Source organism: Brienomyrus brachyistius, chromosome 20 (assembly GCF_023856365.1).
Source record: "Brienomyrus brachyistius isolate T26 chromosome 20, BBRACH_0.4, whole genome shotgun sequence".
Taxonomy (NCBI): domain Eukaryota; kingdom Metazoa; phylum Chordata; class Actinopteri; order Osteoglossiformes; family Mormyridae; genus Brienomyrus; species Brienomyrus brachyistius.
Window position 1 is genome coordinate 5,627,929 of NC_064552.1, and position 15,469 is coordinate 5,643,397.

Sequence of the window (15,469 nt, forward strand, 5' to 3'; positions counted from 1 at the left end):
GAAACCCTACTCCAGACCAACTAGAATGTCATTTCCCATGATGCCGTGTGGGGGGACACGCCTACCTGCAGTGCACCACGATGGGTCCTGCGGAGGGCTGGTTCACCATCTTGACCTTTTTGAGGAACTTGAGCATGCCGATAGGAGAGAAGGGCACGCCGAAGTCAGGCCAGCTGGTAAAGTGCAGCTGGGTCACCAGTCGGGGGGTCTTATTGCCATCAGTAGATTGCTGGGGGTGGGAGGGGGGAGAGAAACTCTGAGCTCTCAGCTCTAAAACTCTGACACCATACATTTACATTTACATTTACAGGATTTGGCAGACGCCCTTAGCCAGAGCGACTTACATAAGTGCTTTGAGACTCTGCAATGAATTTCCAATGCTAGCTCAATAAGGACCCCAGCTACGAATACTATCTCTGAGAACTCCATTGAGTAGTGCAGAATTTTTTTTTTTTATTATTTTATTTTTTTTAAACACACACCAGAATAAGAGTCGAGAAAGAATATAGAAGTTCTACGTCAGGTATTTCTGAAAAAGAAAAGTTTTGAGTCGTCGCTTGAAGACAGTCAAGGATTCAGCTGTTCGGACATCTAGGGGGAGTTCATTCCACCAATTAGGTGCCAGGACAGAGAAGAGCCGAGATGCGTGTCTTCCTTGTGCCTTGAGGGGAGGAGGGACCATACAGCCTGGATACGCACAAACACGTGCACACACCCAACAGGAGCCAACAAGACCACATTCCTCCCTGCAAGGACTCGTCTGGACGAGCCAAAAGAACTATGAATACTTATTATGATCTATCACAATGACAACTGCAGCTGAAGGGCGCTAAATTCATTTTACTCGTATTTTAGCATGTTTCAGCATTAGCCTTCACATGAATTCACAGACTAAAACTGACCGTTCACAGATCGTTCACAGCTCAAGATATAAAAGTTTAGAAGCTAAACCCTATGGTCGAGCTGCAACGAGACCGCTGTCACTATGGGAACACAACAAGAAAAGCTTCTCACTAAAATATCACATTCAGACACCACACAGACCCCAAGAGCTGTTTCCTTATAAGTGCTGATGAGAGGAGACATGGTTACGGGACAGAAATTGTTATACGGCGGTGATCGCAGGATGTGGACAGTGTTGCACGTGAGTCTGGGCGGTGGTGGAGCACCAGAGTGTCACTCACAAGCTGCACGCAGAACTTCCTGATGGTGTAGTCCACCAGCACAGTGAAGTCCTCCACTGCCACACGCACACTGCCGTACGTCCAGCAGCCCTGCTCCGGCCAGTACTGGTAACACTTATCCTGGAAACACAGGGACCATGTGCTCTGTGAAGGGGAACTGAAAACCACAAATGCTGACGACACCAACCATCGAGAAACTGCATGAGATATATCACAGGCTTAGAATCTCTCTCCAGTGCAGACGTCAATGATTCTGTCTGTTTAATTGAACAAAAAGAAAAAAATGAGCTAAAAAACACATAAAAGAAAAATGTATATGATAATAAATCCACAATGTAAATACATTTACATTTTATTTATTGAGCTGATACTTTTATGCAAAGTGCTGTATATTTGAGAAGGCAACAGTGAAGTCACTCAAGTGACACTGGAATTCGAACCGGCGACCCTCCAGTCACAGGGGTCCTTACCCGCTAAACCCCACACTGCCCCGTATTAAAATTTTGCACTTAATGGAATAAGTGTAGTAAGCGGACAACTTTATCTGATCATGATTAACTGTGAAGTGTCTGTCAGTCTGTGTGTGTGTCTGTCAGTCTGTGTGTGTGTCTGTCAGTCTGTGTGTGTGTCTGTCTGTCTGTGTGTGTGTCTGTCTGTCGGCGGTCACTGTGACTTTTACACTCCACGCTGTAAGAGCAGTAAGCTTCCACAATCTATCAATCGGTCACAATTTGAAGAGAACCATTTACTGACTGCTGCTCGATGATTACAGCAGGGCCTGGAAGAGCTCCGCCCACCGTTCTTCACTGCCCTGTGACTGACTGGAAGGCCAGCCGGGGGAGGGGGGGGGGGGTCTGTGCATCCTGGAAAAAGCCCACCGTGATCCTGTGCTGGTAAGGTTTCGGAAGACAGACGGAAGAGCTCGTGCAGGTCAGTCAGAGGACTCAGACGCGCTCACCTCTTTCCTCTCTTTCAAGTTTGTCAGCATCACAATGGTGGCCGTCTTCTGCTCCCAGATCATCTTCCAGAAGTCTGCGACCGTCTCCTGCTTGGGGCCTGAAACAGCAGCACTGTCACTATCCGGACCGCACACCGCGTTTTCACCGCGTTCCGCTAAAGCGGCGTGAGTGAACTGCCTGTACCTTGTGCTGCGATGAACTTTTTGGTGTCCTTGTAACCCTGATGAAAAGACAGAAAACACAATGGGAATGACAGTACCACAAAGCTGGGGGGGGGGCTACCATCCTATAAGTAAGTAGAGAAACAAGCAGTTTTTGTTTTTAAAATTAATCAGTAGTGCCTATACATATCTGTAATACTATACTACATCATAACTATAGTCTACTAAGAATGTATTCTATTATACTACACTATACTCCCACATGTACTGTACTACTAATACACTCTGTAAGGGTGCTTTTCCACCAGACCAGGTACCATACTTTTGGTACTTCAAAAAAGTACCAAAAGTATTGCACTTCTTTGTGTTGTTTTTAGCTATAGTATATAGGACTGAGCGATGTGCCGATATTAATACAAACATCGCAAGTTAGGCACATGCAGTTCTCACATCGCAAGAACTGCAACAGTCAGATGGGTTGACTTCAGGCTTTTTCATATTGTCCGGACATTATAGTATGAGGGCAGGGGAGGGAGGGAGTTTTTCCAAAACATTTTTCTTCTGTTATAGGAAACAAAACTTAGCAACCTTTGCAATTTTAATGATTGCACCTTTGCAAAATTATGTACTACATGTCCTTGAAAAGTCAGGCTAATGCTGACCACTGCTACTTTTGCATGACCTCTGCAAGCAATCACCAAGCCAATCACAATCAGTCATGTCATTGCCGTTTAAATCATTCCCAGATGGTTTAGCAAGAAATTTATTTTGAACTTTTTCGCTTCATAAATATCCCAATATTTATTGCTAAATCACACATTCCAATTTCTGAATTTTTTCCAATGTCGTTTAGCTCTAGAATATTACAGCAAATACTTTATTTCTTTTCATGCCATCCACATCCGACCAGATCACAATTAAAGGCCGATTATTTTCATAGCCAATCAACAGTAAACTCATTTGCAAGTCCCGCCCCTACAAAGTATCCCAGCTGGATTGGTACTTTTGGTAGTAGAACCTCACCAGGAGTCAATGGAAAAGGGAAAGTACTGAATGTTTAGTACCAAATATATGGGACCTGCTGCAGTGGAAAAGTGCCCTAAATATCCACAGCTGATACTCATTCCAAATTCAGTTAAGAACTCCTTTGTAAATGAGCAAAACTCACATCGATATATGAAGCGTTTATATAGTCAGAGCTCCCATGTCCGTCTGTCGGAGAGAGCACCACCCTCGAGTGGTCAACTGTGAGAAAGGGAGATGGCAGAAAATATATCGAAAATATAAAAAGACATCAAATGTGACTGCCAAATATGGAATGTAAGTGCTCACACAATCACACATAATCACACGCACATCATTCTAAGCTATTTAAAGAGGTGCTGTATGCAATGGTTGTTAATGCATAGAGCACAGCTGAAGTCTATGTGAATGAAATTAAATTATTACAAGTAAAAGGTACACGGTAGCACTTTACTTGATGGGGCACAAATAATATAGCGTTATGCTATTACTTATGTATTATTTAACCAAAACTAAGTCTTAGTTACAAACTAATCTCATGTTAATATATCATTAATGAATCGTGACGCATGTTTTATCTCCAGCAGCTACTATATTTGTTACTATCTCTGTTAGTTCTGTAATCCTTTGTGTCCTACTCAAGAAAATATTAAGGAACTACTGAAGGAAGAAGTCATGAATAACAGAAGTGAAATACTGATCTCAGGTTTGTTCATCATTAATGAATCATGATACATTTCTGCATCCCGAGCAGTTACTATATTTGTTACTACAGTGGAACCTCGGTTCTCAAACTTAATCCGTTCCAGAAAGCTGTTCCCATAAGAAATCATGTAAATTTGACTAATCCATTGCTCACCACCAAGAGGTTGAGGGTTAAACCTGTAAAAAGTCATACCCAATGGTAAATAAAAACCTTAAAACTGATAAATACATGAAATAAAAAAAAATAATTACTTAGCCATTCCATACTCTGTAGCGAGATCAGACACATGAACAACTCTGTCATACTTTGTAGTTATTTCCTTTATAAATTCTATCGTGGTTCTCACATATTTGGTTTGCTGCTACCACAAACCTTCTTTAGACTTAAATAAAATAAAAGTAAAACAAAACCTGATAATATTCACAGCACAATTCAGCGGAGATGTTCACTACGCAAGCGCACTAGCTGTACTCTCTACTCTGCTTATGTGTAAGAATGCATGTGTTTTGTCAGACAGGTTTTAGCATGAAAGGGCTGGTTGATCGAGAACCAAAAATATGCTTGACAACCGAGACGTTTTTTCACCGAACAATACGGTCAAGAACCAAATTGTACCAGACATGAGACGTTCGAGAGCCAAGGCTCCACTGTACATGTTAGTTCCGTAAATGTCCGTGAACTAATCAAGGAACTACTAAGGAACAAGTGAAGGGACAAGTCGTGATCAACACAAGTGAAATATTGATGTCAAGTTTGTTCATCATTAATGGATCATGATGCATCTTTTATCTCAAGTAGTGACTATATTTGTGCAGGATTTGTTCGTGATCTGATACTTGATACTTCCGAAGTTATTACTAAGTATTTGCGCCCCATCAAGTAATGTGTTAGCAGGAACACTATATGTCCAAAGGTATGTGAACGCCCATATTCATTGGAGGGATTACTTAATTAAGCCACACCCACTGCTGATACAGGTGAATAATTAAACACACAGTCACATGACCTCCCGCAGCAAACAGCAGCAGGGTGGGTGGTCGTACAGGAGACCTTAGTGACTTTCCACTTAGAACCATCAGATCTAATGGAAAGTCTTCCCAGAAGAGAAGAGGCTATTACAGCAACAGTGGGATGATTAAGTTCATATTAAGACCCTCGGTTTCGGAATGAGATGTTGGACAAGCTGGCATCCATGTACTTTCGGCCATATGGTGTAACTGAATAACTGAAAAAGACAGCTCAGGCTGAGAGATTAAATAATTACATGTTGCCTCAAATGAGGACTTTTACTTTAATAGTTTCTGACACAGAAAGGCTTGAGAGAAAAAAAAACAGAAATCACACCTAAACTGTGATATTCTGATTGGACCACCTGGAGGCCCGGCGGTTATGGGCCTGAGCTTAAAGGCAGGAGATTGTCATTGAGCAGGGGATGGACAGCGGAGAGAAAGGGACAGTGTGCAGGCAGTGTGGCATTTCTGCGAGGGAATGAACTTTAGCGGCAGGAAGTCGGCCCATAATTACTCACGCATTATTTGGAACAATGTGTGTGAGTCACAGCGGAAAACTTAGCAGTCAGGAAGTACTAATGAGCCCGAAACAGCTAAACGCTTAATGGCAAAGGGGCCTTTCGCTCTGTCACTTACATGGAAGGATGTTGGGATAGCGGTTCTTCTCCTTGTTTTCCTCTTTGTTAGCCTCCTCATATGTGCCCTGGGAGAAGCCGCCGGGCAGCGACTGGAAGAGAAGAAGTGGGAGCGTATCAGCGTAGGAGCCGTGCGTTTGGGGTGGAGGTGGGGAGGAGGTACTGTTTTCTCACAGCGGTCTATGACTCTGCAGCACACATCATGCTGGCATTTCCTCTTTCTGGCCTACAGAGAGATGGAGGAACTCTCGATTCACGTGTGGCTAAGCAGAGTTCAAGAAAACATCTGTTATCTGACCGAAGCTGCATGCAGTTATTGCGCAGCCTGTGCAAATTTCCAGTTTAAGAAACAGATAAAAGGTGGAACAGAGACGCTTAGATACTAGATACTGATACAGCACAGATACTAAGACTGATTTACGGAAATTGAAATCAAGAATATATTTATATTTCGTGTGTTCAGTCAAATGTCGAACCGAAATAGGACTAAAATAGACCAGGCATATTTTTGGTATGTCAAGATGGGTGAGCTCAGCGGGGGGATGTGGGGGGGGGCGTAGAAGCATACGTTGTACTCCTCGCGGAACAGCTTGCCGTCATCAGCTGACCGGACCCTGTACTCTTCTTCCAGGGATTCCACCGGGATGGGTGGGTATGTCTTGGAAGCGGAGGAAGACCTTGGAAGCAAGACCACCGTCTGTTGCTCTGTGGGGGGGGGGGGGGGGGGAGCACAAGGGGGCACATAAGAGGCTGCCCACAAGGGGGCACTCTTCACATACACCCCCGTCAAAACCAGCACAGCGCTCATCACAACCCAGTGTTTACCATGCATTTCATGACAATATTTTAAGGCATAAAATACAAACGCCAGGGAGGACCAAACCGCCAACAGAGGGAAGTACTGCAGCATCAGAGTAAATCACTGTAAAATAAAGACGCTGACATCCTTTAAAACAAATGCACAGGGTAACAGTGTTCGTGTTTGATTTGTATAGCATTTTTAAATAAAACCATCCCATCGTCAGAGCACTTTCACATCTGATGGCTATATTAAATCTGAAGGCTTTCATTGACGTTGAGCTCTTCCTGAACCCGACACAAGCAGGCAGGCGGCACCCGGCGCAGGAGCCCGAGTCTGCGCGCTAAACCAGCAAGCTACCCGCCGGCCAAGCCAAACAGCACTGCTCCTAACATCGGGCAAAAACTACCGGGATCCATCCTCATATCGGCGCGTACCCGGATCACGTATCACCCAGTCCTTATGACTGGGAAGAAATGCGTCTCCAGACATGAACCAGCAACTGGAGAAGGCACAGGCTAGCAAGCGCATCACAGAGGCTGAATCAGTGCTATATAAGGAAGCAGGCTGACGTTTCTGCCTGCTTCCCACCAAGACTAGAGACAAAGAACAGATAAAAGAATAGAAAACATGGCTAATTAGCTGCATCACTGGTAACCAGGTAAATACTGTCCCGTCCCTGACTTTGAATAGCCAATAAAAGCACAAACCTTCAGCCACAGACAGGCAGCACCACTGGTCACCAACCTTAGCGTCACTCTGAACTCCAAACCAACTTTATTATAATTTTTCTTTGATTATTCTTGTTTCTCGGTTGTCAAAATACTAATAACAAAGGATAAATTCTTTGGATGAAAGCATATTTTTTAACAGATCTTTTTCAGAAACAAAACTTTAATACCTTTAAAGGCTATTTAGGAATGCATTGAAGATGTTAGTTTAAAATTTAAAATAATGATTATAAAATGAAAATTATACTCTGGCATAAAACAGACCAGTAAGCCAAATATTTCACGTGACATATCCACAGTCACTAAATATTACATAGAACTGCTTTAAAAATTACAATCATTCATTATGGCAAAGATAAAATGTGTCCTGATTTAGGTCCTATGAAAAAAGATTTTTTTTTTTCTCATAAAAACTGTAAAACATAAACTACAGTCAGTATAGAGCAACAGGGGAGGAAACAGAATCACAGGAGACAAGCCTGATACACACAGGAGTCACTCAGGAAGGGGGGAACCACAGAGGACAGGCCTGATACACATGGGGAGGAGGTCACTCAGGAAGGGGGGAACCACAGAGGACAGGCCTGATACACATGGGGAGGAGGTCACTCGGGAAGGGGGGAACCACAGAGGACAGGCCCTGATACACATGGGGAGGAGGTCACTCAGGAAGGGGGGGAACCACAGAGGACAGGCCTGATACACATGGGGAGGAGGTCACTCAGGAAGGGGGGGAACCACAGAGGACAGGCCTGATATACATGGGGAGGAGGTCACTCAGGAAGGGGGGAACCACAGAGGACAAGCCTGATACAGCCAGACAATGGGTTGCAGTGTTAGGACTAACCCTAACCCTAACCCTAACCGGACACCTTCTTTCCTGACAGTGCGCTGCAGTGTTAGAATTATACCCAACCAGAAACCTTTTTTCCTTTTTTCCAGCCAGCGGACTTTAGCCCTTCTAGGCACAGCAGCAGAAGCAGCGGCAGCTGCAGCGCCCCACGCTGGCGGGGTTTAGCATCTGATGCCACATTAGCGTTAGCAGACACAGAGAGGTCCAGGCCTCCTGACTGGCTGTACCTTCTCCTTGAGTGATGGGGGCACTCGGTGCTTCAGTACTCCCTCCGAGAGCTTTGTTGGGGTCTAGAACGTAACACAGATACGGGTGTGGGAGCAGGGGGAGGGGCAGTGTTAACCTCGTTCACTAGTCACTTGTGTTATATTTGTCACTTTGTGCAAATCGGGGAAATGGAACAAAGCGATCACTGTTTCGAAAAAAGGGAAGTGTGAGAAAATGTGGTTCCCCACAACATGTGGACAAAGTCTGTCCTGGGCCACGAGCCGCGCACAGGGCCAGGAGATCCAAGAGGCAGGTCAGGACACGACGCGAGATAATCTGTTTACGAGTTCCTGGAGCGAGGAGACACGCGTCCTGGAGGCGGCGAACGGCCGACTCTCAGCCACAGAACCGAGCCGAGCTTCACTCCTGCCAGATGGAACCACCAGATCAACAAGCACAGCAGAACCACAACCTGTCAGCGCGTTAAGAGTTTAATAAATCATTGTTATTGGACTGAACTCCCTCGCGCACAGAAGGAAGGGGCAGGACGCGGTGTGATGATTAAAAAGGCAACAACATTTCGACACTGTTCGTGTTTTAATTGTAGGAGCCAGTAAAGAAAGGACGGTTTTCCCAAAACACAAGCGGGGGTTAGACGGCAGTGTAGCGTCACTTCCATGAAGTCACAAGCCAACCGACAGCGCGACATTGACGACAATACCGGCACACGTCCCTTGGTGCAGAACCACGGAATGTGCCGGGCTATGCACTGTCAGAAAAAACAGGGCTCAGCCCGTTTCGATTCTCCCGAAACGCCCCGCGCCTTCAGGGAACTGCCGTACTGTCAAGGGCACCACAGACGATTTCTCGTCTTTCCGCTCTGTCTCTCTGACGGTGCCCGAGACCAAAAGCTCTACAGAAGAGACAGAGTTCACAGGAAGGAAGACGCACCAGAAATCGCGGTTAAGCCTCCTGAGTGAAGAGAAACGACTAAAGGGGCGGGCGGGGGCCCCGGTTCGGCGAAGACGCAGCATGACGGCTACCTTGCTCTTCCAGGATTCCATTGGGGATCTTCTTGTCCACCGTTGGTGACGACTGCCTTCCGCTGGTTCCTTAACCTGGAGGACAGGCACGGGGGGGGGGGGGGGAGAGAAAACCAGAGCCCCCGTGAAACAGCAGTGCGGGGGGAGGTGAGCGGGTCCAGTGGACCGGTGCCTGGTCCGGGTGAAAACCTACCACGTGAGGCGTGAGATTCTGTTCATGAGCAGGCCTAGGCTAGTCCAGACGAGCGACAACACGACCCTCAGCGGTCCAGGGTGTCTCTGACACACTCCGCTCCAACTCTCAGTCTACACTACCACTACTTCTACTAGAGCGCTTCTGCCACCCCCGCTGGCCCCGCCTACTCCGGCACAGAGAGGGAAGTGACATCACTCACCCACACCCACACACACCCCCCTGCCCCCACGTACCTGAGGAAGTACCATGCCAGGAGGACGACAATGATGAGTAACAGCGAGGTCACCAGCACGATGGCTAGGATGTTCGGACTCTTGGGAGGGGGAAAAGCTGTCGGGGGGGGGGGCAAGAGAACTTCAACAAAAGAATGGGAGGAGCTAGCGAACGCTTTACATTCATAGTTAAGGGTGTTTTTAACTTGTGTTTACATGCCAGCCCCTTACGAACTCCTCTGAGAATCTGCTTTCCTGTCAGTACACTAGTAAATATCATTTCAAGTCAAACTAATGGTTTTAAAAAGCCCTAGTGAGCAGACTTCTCCAAATGACAGGGTGCAGAGTGATATTTTAGATGGGAGCAGCCCACAGCTCAGGGCTCTCAGCAGACAGCCAATTAGCATAGTCTTCCATAACAATAATTACATTCGTTTTGGCGGCTTAGCATGACGCGTTATGAACCCCCCCCCCCCCCCGCCCACCCCATACAGAAACTGTGTTTACATCCAAAACAGACGTGCTGAGCTCTCACACCTGCCCACAGACCCAGAGAAACCGAGAGCTTACTGTTCGTCGGGGGGGTGGTGGAGTTATTCTGCGACGGTGTGGAGGCTACGAGGAACAAAACGGGGACCATTGTGGCTGAAGAAAGAGAAGGAAAAAGAATCGTGGTCATTGGCGACAGTCAGAAATGCGATAAAGGGCGGCGAGTCACATCATCACAGCAAAGAATAAATGAAGCAATATGGATGTTCAACTATCTTTTATCTATATGTAGAAAACAATGGACACATGTGACAATATAAAGTATTCAGTAGGGATTAGGGCCACCCTTTGCTCTTACAGACCCTGAACTATGTATAGCGTGTTATTGGTCGATTCTTTTTTGAAGATCAGCTTTTCTTCTGACGGTTGAAGGAAACGAAAATCCACTTCACACGCTGTGTTCCATAACTTCCCATAAACGCTCAATGATGCCCGTATCTGGTGCCGGGGGGGGGAGGCCATGCCAGGTGTTGGACATCATCTTGCCGTTTATGAAACCGCTTTTCAGTTTATTTTGCAGGCTGTTCAACGTCATTGGCGCAATATGAGGACATTAAAAGAGGACAAATGTTTGTAACACCGGCTGCAGCTAATCCTGTAATATCACCTTTCCTTGGATGCTACATGATCATGTGGAGCAGAAATGTGATCAGATGTTGGGCTGTCCATAGCAAAAGGCATCATGGTCCAAAGGCATCATTTTTTCCCCATAGGTCATAGGGTTCGTTCTCCTTAAACCGGGTGATGATGCGTCAGTCTTGAATCCTCCTCAAACTCACAACGTACTGTTTTTTCACGAGACTGGATCACAAAGGTGCCGATTCATTTCCTGCGGTTATTTTTCAGGCTGTGCTTTCGTAGTATTCGGCAGCCGTCCTGTTAAGTGCCTGTCTAACCCTGAGACCGCTGTTCCTGTTCGCCAGTGCGTTGTCGGTCTGTAGTGTAGGTCATCGTAATTTCTCATAGTGGTCTAAAAGGTTTTGTGACCGACGCACTGGTGATTTAGGCACCAGCTCTGGCCTATTAGAAGCTCCGTTCGCTGCCTTATGGTACTTTGGAATCTCATATGTCAAAGTGCTGATTGTCCGACGCTTTATACAGCCAAACAAACAAACATCCTGCCAATTAACAGTCGTCCTAATGTGACTCACTTCTTAGCAGCATTTGTTTTTGTCACTTGGTAACCTCTAAATCTGTTACTTTGTCCGTCCTGCAGTCATTACACCAGATCACGCGCGCCTACAAAATGATGTCATTATACAGAAACGAGCAGAACAGAGAGAAGCGTGACAGAATGACACAAAAGTTACAGTAACTGCGGCTATCCCTTAATACTCCAATTATGAATGAAAAAATGTCCATTTCAAATTTTAGTTCAATACGACGGCATCTCCCACAGGTTTATTTGAACGGAACTGAGCACAGTAATTATGCTTCTGTTTAGCCTCAATATACACGCGTATAACGCATGTAAGCGATAGAGGTATATTAAACTCGAAAGATAAAACGCTGCAATTCCAAGAAGGCCCACTAGAGGGCACGCAAACCTTACAGACAAACTTAAGGAGCAGAGTATCGCTGCTGTCCGCACTTCAAATCACAATCAACTTGGCATAAAAAAGTGCACTTGGCATTTTAAAAAACGACACAGTATCTCAAAACATCTTTGTCCACATACTGGAAATCTCAATACATTAATTTGTTAAACAAAGATGAAAGCAAGATTTTGATAATGTGATAATTGTCTTAAATTCATTAAAGTTCACATATCTATATGACACTAATTAAGAGACCTTTCCCCACTATTTAACCTACCAGTCAAACAGCCATATCCAGGAAAAACACCCAAATCATCTGCAGTAAAAAGGAGGCCAAAGTACCAGCTGAGAGTCAGAGGGGTGTTAAGGAGGAGCTAGATATGCAAATCGACTCTGGGCCTCGCCCCCCCCCCAACCACTCCCCTTTTGGTGTACGCCCACTTGGAGCACAGAGCCAATGAATGCCAGCAGTGCCAGGACAGACCCACATACATCCCACAGGGAAATGGTCAATCTGGCTGATGTCGCCCCAGACACACAACAACCCCGCATAAGATAGACGATTTCATCCAATGAGGATCGGTGTGGGAGTGCGATGGAAGCCAGGCCGGAAGTCATCTGACTGGGCAAGCTGGTCCTACAATCTAAGGTGAACATGCCAAGGCACCCGCCCCCCAGAGTAACACAGCAGGACCCCCCCCCCTCATTTTAAATGTTATTTTGGACACCATATGGAGTTTCTCTCCCATAAGAGCAAATTCCTCAGGACCGCGTGCCTCCGGTGATGATATCACGTTAGGCTGGTAGAGAAACATTAACTGGACCTGTTCTATCCTCTCGCAGCGCTTTCCAGAACTGGGCGTGCTTTCCTCTGGATTGAAAGGCCATGAGCAGGTCATACAGGACTCCAGAAATAAGAGGGTAACGTGAAGAAAACAAAAACAAACAAAACAAACAAACAAAACAAAACAAAAACAAACAAAACAAACAAACAAAACAAAAACAAACAAAACAAACAAACAAGGCCCCTTTAGCTCATAAGAGAAGAGGCACAAGATGATGTGGTCGTCCCCGGGTATGGGATCATTGGGTGGGGGGCCGTAAACATGGCAGAAAACTCATCAAGATGGGAAGAGGGATCCTGTGAAGAAGCCCCCCGCTCACGGGGACCAGAGTTTGCTCAGGGAAGAGATGCTACCAGGGAGATCGGGGCTGGTACCGGTGGGACCTCAGACAACATGTAAGGGTATGTGCAGGGTAGGTACGGTCTGCAGCGTCACACCCCTCCAATTAGAAAGTGTGTCTCTGCTGCCCTCTACAGACTGCGAGGAACTTTGCAGTCTCTGCATAAAGACCCAGGGACTCAGCAGACCCGGTCACCCGCTCCACATCAGCAGTCAGCCTCCCTGTGGGCATCCAAATAAAGAACCTCAGTACCAGAAGGGAGGGAGAGAGAGAGTGAGCACCAGCGAGGAGGAAGAGGAGGTTCTATATCTCAGCATGGCCCTGATACTGTCACTAACGGTTTCCATCTCCCCTTTTTTGGTCTGTAGACAAACAGTTTTGGGCCTGCAATGTTCTGGGAAGGTGCAGGGGATGGTTAATTATGGTAATTCAGTTCAGTACTCTGTATCAAAATAGCTCTGCTCCTTTCCCCACCCGCTGACATCACAAACCTTACCTGGCCCCGCCCCTCGAGCTGCCCTAGATCCCTCCCCCCACCCGCCAGGTGCGATGGCGTAATGAGCAGGAGCCTGACGCCCCAAGGACGGACCACCTGAAGACGGGATCTGCCGGCCTGACGCCGTTCCAAAGGCCCCAGGGGGTTATCACAGTGCGCTGCCATTCCAGAGAGGGCCTCACGGATGCCACAGGGCGTCCCATGGTGTTGCCGGTGGCACCATATACAATGTTATGAGGAAAGGCGAGGTGTGAGGACCTCTCTGCAAACCACACAGCTGGCCCTCAGAACAGGCCGTCCTGAAAACTGCCCGTTTGTGTATAAAATAAATAAAAGTGATTTAAAAAATTCTCTCCTAGGGGTGAGCTTGAACCACATGTATACACATGTAAAGGAGCAGTAATTAGCCCACAGTTGAATTATTTAAATAAATAAATTAATTAAGATTAGTGTGTTTGCCAGCCTGCGAACACCAACAGCACTCAATGTTCTCGTGCAAAGACTGGCGGTTAGGGGGCTACACACCGAAGCAAAATGAAGTAAATGAAGAAATAAAGGAACTAAAAAGGAAAGCTTAGATAAGCTACGGGCTCATTAGCGACGCAGGAGGGGGGGGCTGGCTGTATTAAAGATGGCGGTGAACACGGTGGGGGTGCGAGGACACTGCCAGCTGCCCCAAAACAAACGGAAACCCAGTGTGAGACCGAAGGCGAGACTCAGGGCGCGGAGCGGATAGACGCAGGTCACTTTGGGAGCAGCCAGCTAGCGAAGGGCTGAACCTGCTGCTATGGCAACAGGGGGCGCCTAACACGGTCCTTAATCACCGTGGCGACCCGCAGCTCAGGCCCTCACCATCAACCGAGATTCATACAGAGCCTGAGAGATTCACATCACCAGGCATCCAATGACCCTGACCAGGTAGGTGGATGGATGGATGGACTTAAAGCATTGGCTTTAGCATTTTAAATCCCGCACGCAAATGATTGTGCTTACTGTGAAGTGGACGCAGGCGTTGGTGGTGCACCGCACCTTTTCGGTGGGTTTGAGTGACCTGCAGACTGCAGAAATTTGGAAGCCACTGATTCCGGGGACTGCCACCAAGGGGCAGAGGATCACGGTGTCGATCCTGGCACTCGACGAAGCTCTTCCTGGAAACGGTGTGGCCACCTAGAATCACCCCTAAACCAGACAGAACCAGAAGATGGCAACTGGCAAGCTCAGAGTTCAGTCACGCTGTTGTTACGTCCGACCGAAGCTGGACGATTTTAACGGCAGCGACGGGAACATCTCACTCCATCGCTCAGGTGGATAGAAAAGGGGCAGGAGCGTCATACTTGGCGTCAATGAACACGCCGACGTGGAGGTTAAAGAATCGCTGACGCGTTGAAACAGAGACCCGCAAGCCGGGATTTATGGTCTGCGTGTCACTTGGTCACATATGGCTCATTTTCAAGACACGATACAGAAGAAAATCATCGCTAGAATCCAGCCAAATGGGAGCATCTGGCAGTAAAGGCATGATGGATGGAGGTGGAGATGGAGAGTGCAGTACTTCCAGAACTCACAGGGAAAAGAACACACGTGCAGGGCCCCCGCCTCTCCTCTGATTGGTTATTTCAGCCCAGAAACACTGCTGAAATGAGTCTGGGGGCTTTGAGCGCCAGCATTAGCAGAGATTGTCACCTTAAAGGCAACTGAAAGGGAATCTCGGCGTTTCAGAGAGAAAAGACAACAAATAAACCGAGATCCAGAAAAATACCTGAAGCTAAAATGCCACCAGCAGCCTCTATAGCGCCTCCGCTGACCAGCTGAGGCAAAGAAAAAAAACCTCATTAATACGAAAAGGCCTGACAGATGGCGGCTTTCTTCCGCTCCTTCTTCTGCTTTTTTTTGTGGTTTGGCCTGATTATTCTTATTAGTCACAGAGCCTCTGCTAATCCTTGAGGAAAAGTCTGGAACGAACCTGCGCTGGATTTTCCCAT

General features: G+C 46.8%; 1 protein-coding gene across 1 annotated transcript in view; it reads right to left on the reverse strand.

The window, feature by feature from the left end:
- ptprea (protein tyrosine phosphatase receptor type Ea) overlaps positions 1-15,469 on the reverse strand; it is a 30,335-nt gene that overhangs the window by 9,983 nt on the left and 4,883 nt on the right. The window contains 11 exon segments of the mRNA XM_048987008.1: positions 66-229; positions 1,185-1,304; positions 2,143-2,240; positions 2,327-2,363; positions 3,473-3,549; positions 5,680-5,770; positions 6,247-6,383; positions 9,312-9,354; positions 9,356-9,386; positions 9,741-9,837; positions 10,290-10,364. Coding sequence (XP_048842965.1) covers positions 66-229; positions 1,185-1,304; positions 2,143-2,240; positions 2,327-2,363; positions 3,473-3,549; positions 5,680-5,770; positions 6,247-6,383; positions 9,312-9,354; positions 9,356-9,386; positions 9,741-9,837; positions 10,290-10,364 — 970 coding nt within the window.